The sequence below is a fragment of the Neoarius graeffei genome, chromosome 6 (assembly GCF_027579695.1).
Source record: "Neoarius graeffei isolate fNeoGra1 chromosome 6, fNeoGra1.pri, whole genome shotgun sequence".
Lineage (NCBI taxonomy): Eukaryota > Metazoa > Chordata > Actinopteri > Siluriformes > Ariidae > Neoarius > Neoarius graeffei.
The window spans coordinates 88,239,588-88,243,138 of record NC_083574.1 but is presented as its reverse complement, the minus strand read 5'-3'; the positions used below and the strand labels follow the sequence as shown (position 1 = coordinate 88,243,138).

General features: G+C 46.9%; 1 protein-coding gene across 1 annotated transcript; it reads right to left on the bottom strand.

Annotated features, from left to right (window-relative positions):
- Nucleotides 1–1,221: 1,221 nt before the first annotated feature.
- Nucleotides 1,222–3,258, bottom strand: p2ry1 (purinergic receptor P2Y1). Its single transcript, XM_060924169.1, has one exon. The coding sequence runs from the start codon at nt 2,776–2,778 to the stop codon at nt 1,714–1,716; it is 1,065 nt and encodes a 354-aa protein (XP_060780152.1). The 5' UTR covers nt 2,779–3,258; the 3' UTR covers nt 1,222–1,713.
- Nucleotides 3,259–3,551: the final 293 nt, after the last annotated feature.

Genomic DNA, 3,551 nt, shown 5'->3' with positions numbered 1-3,551 from the left:
TCAACCAGGAGATCGCGGGTTCTACTTGCAGTCAGGTCATACCAAAGGCCTTCATAAAAATGCTATCTAGCAAGGCATGCTGGTAATACAGATGCGAATGGGGAGTCAAACTCTCGCAGTTACCAGAGGACTAGCCCCCCACTGTAACCCTAGCTACGTCTATATAATAGGCGAGAGGCCAAGGGCTATAGAAACGGAAATCGGCGCCACCCAATGCGCCTTAAGAGCCTGGTTAGTACTGGGAAAGGAGACTGTCTGGGAAGACCAGATCCTGGCATGGAAGGGACTTTGACTTTAACTTTTTGACACCAAATTTCTTTGAAATCTGTTCACTACTTTTTGAGTTATGCTGGGAACAGATTTAAAAAAATCCTGGATCCGCATCCAGATTTGTATCAAAATCTAATCAATTGTTCCTTGGTTTCCTTGGCCAATGGCTCACCTTTCCTCCAAATTTCATCCAAATCCGTTCACTACTTTTTGAGTTATGTTGGGAACAAACAAACAAACGGAGACAAAAACATAACCTGCTCCAACAAAGGTGGCGGAGATAATAACTTTTTGAACATGCTCCTGCATTGAGCAATGATGGTTGACAAAACAAGTTTTAGGTAACTTTCCATTTAATTCCAGGTTCTTACAGGAAGAACAACCTTAGCTGGTACTGGAATATTCTGTGGAAAACATGTGGTCACATTCCTGTTGTTGTTGTTGTTGTTGTTTTGGGTTTTTTTTGGCAGATGTGAAGTATGTGAAGATTTTGTTCAAGATAATGCCTGCTGGAATGCTGTCAAAATTAAAAAAAAAAAAAACACCACCAACGCTAGCTTTGCATGGTGTGACTGTGTGATTGTTTTCATCTTCATACGAACCCACAGCAGGCTGTGTACTGAGCATGTTCCTTCATGAGTCAGAGAGTTAAAATCGGATGCATGACGACGTTTCTGTAACAGAGCACCGCACTAATACGTGAGAGCTCACCCACGGCTGACGGCGGAGCTAAAAAACACGGTTTAAAAACTACAACGCAGCTTTATTTATCACCGAGACAGAACAGAGTGTCCACTGGGACTGAGAGACAGCAGGAAAAATTGCAACGTGGAGCGAATCCTTGATTTATTAATCCACGTCTGGCCTTTTTAAACGAGCTCAGCATATCGGGCGATACGTCCAGTAACTTACGCCGAGATTATTTACGCTTCAGACGAGATATCAACAGTGTCAGGGTATATTACTTCTTTTAATTGTGTTATACTCAGATAATACAGAGCACTGCTCTTTATTCTAATCTAGTGTGACCTCTGGGTTTAACATGAATTAGATGGTTAGTTCACTTTGTAGAAATGAATCGTGACTCCACTGTTGGCTTTGAGTGAAGCTGTCGGTGTATCCACACGTCGCGGCTCTTATAATACTGACAAATTCCATACAGTACAATGAAGGTATATTCACAAGGAGAGTAATCACTGACGATTATACACAGTAGGCTACACGTCACATCACGTACACTAATCCTGTTATTCCACGTGGAAGGAATGTCCAGTCACTGGCTCAGGGCTTGATATTTAACAGTGTTTGTAACATTTATAGTCTTAGATTATTATAGTCATCGTGTCATGACTGGATTGTCGCATGGTATGATCAGTGCATTTCATACAAAACAAGTCCCAGTCAGTGCATCGTAAGAAAGTTCTGGAATTCATTCCTGAATCCTCAGCGCGAACTGCTCCCATTCTCGGTGTACTCCGGCAGGCTGTTGAGGGCCGTTTCTTCGCTCTTGGATTGCAGCATGACATTGGTCTTCTTGGAGTTTTTTTTCGTGGCTCTGGAGAGCCGTCGTCGAAATGTGTCCCCGGCTAAAAAGTACAGAATGGGATCCACGCAGCTGTTGAGGCTGGCCAAACCACGGGTGACCTGGTAGGTAGCGTAGACCCTGTTATTAAACGCGCACATCTCAGGGGTCTGGAAGTAAAGCCGGGCCCTCATGTTGAGGTTCTTCATGACGTGAAAGGGCAGGTAGGACACTGCAAAGACAGCGAGCACGATGATAACAAGATGGATGGATTTCTTCCTGAGCGGCGCGTTGTCCATGTCGTTGTAAATGAGCGCTTTGACGATGAAGCCGTAGCAGCCGAGGATGACCACGAAGGGTATGCAGAATCCAAACACGGTCATGCACATGCTATAGACAAAGTACCCCTGAAGCTCATCCTCAGTGGTCGTATCGTAGCACGTCGTGACGTTTCGTTTAGGTCCCGTACGCGAATAGTAAAGGATCGGCGAGATCCCAGCTATCACGATGAACCACACCAAGGTGCAGGTCCGCACGGCATTCTTCTTCTTAAGCCTTCCGAGCGACTTGAGCGGGTGGACGACGCCGGAGTAGCGGTGCACGCTGATGCACATCAGAAACAGGATGCTCCCGTAGAGGTTGACGTGGAAGATGAAACGCTGCAGGCGGCACAGGACGTCACCGAAGATCCAGTTCGTTTTGTTGAAGTAGTAGAATATGAGGAAGGGAAGCGAGAGCACATAGCAGAAGTCAGCCAGCGCCAGGTTGAACATGTAAACCGAAATGCTGCTCCATGGACGCATGTGACACACAAACATCCAGATAGCCAGGCTGTTCCCGATTAAGCCAGTGATGAAGACGATGATGTAGACCGTCGGCAGGTAGTAGAACTGAAAGGCCGTTTTGGTCAGCGAGCAGCTGTGTGTGTAATTCAGTGCGTGGTTCTCACTCACAAGTGGAATCGACGTGACGTTCACCTCCGTCATGGTGTCAGGAAACAAGGTGTGTGTCAGGAGCTTGGTGGAGAACCAAGTGCAGAAGGTGATCAATGATCAATCAACTCCAAAAACCCCAGGAAAACAGTGAGCAGGAAACTGTGTGTGTGTGGTAGCTACCTCCACATTGCACAATCCAACACTACACATGTCCCACTCCAGGGAAATATATTGCTATATATCTATATCTATCTATATCTATATATATACACACCCTCTTGTCACCGTGCGCTCGCGCCTTTCCATACGCCAACACGTTTCCTCTGCCGTCTCCAACCGACGATTACTTTCGGTTCTTTATCTTTCTTTCCTCCACCTCCTGATTGCTCAAACTTCCCGTCCTGGTGCGTGATGCGGTCACGGAAAACCTCCGCCGTCTCGTGCGCTCTCGGACGGTGAGTCGGTGTTGCGCGAGACGTTGAGTTGAAGGTAGACGGCCTGCGCGAGCGAGCGTCTGGAGCGCATGCAGAAGAAGCTGCAATGACAGGAGAGAGAGAGAGAGGGAGAGAGAGAGGGAGAGAGAGAGAGAGAGAGAGAGAGAGGGGCGGGGCGAGACATGACACTGCAAGCGCGCGTTTGTTTCATTTATTGATTCACCAATCCAGCAGTGGGATCATAAATAAGGATGATAAACAGAATGACCGCATGGGCATGTTCGCGCACTTCCAGTTCTCCACGTGTTGCGGATTGACACTTGTGCATGCGTTTATTCCCGAAACAATCACGCATGCATACTGTAAAACATTTCCTGGAGTGATAGTGTG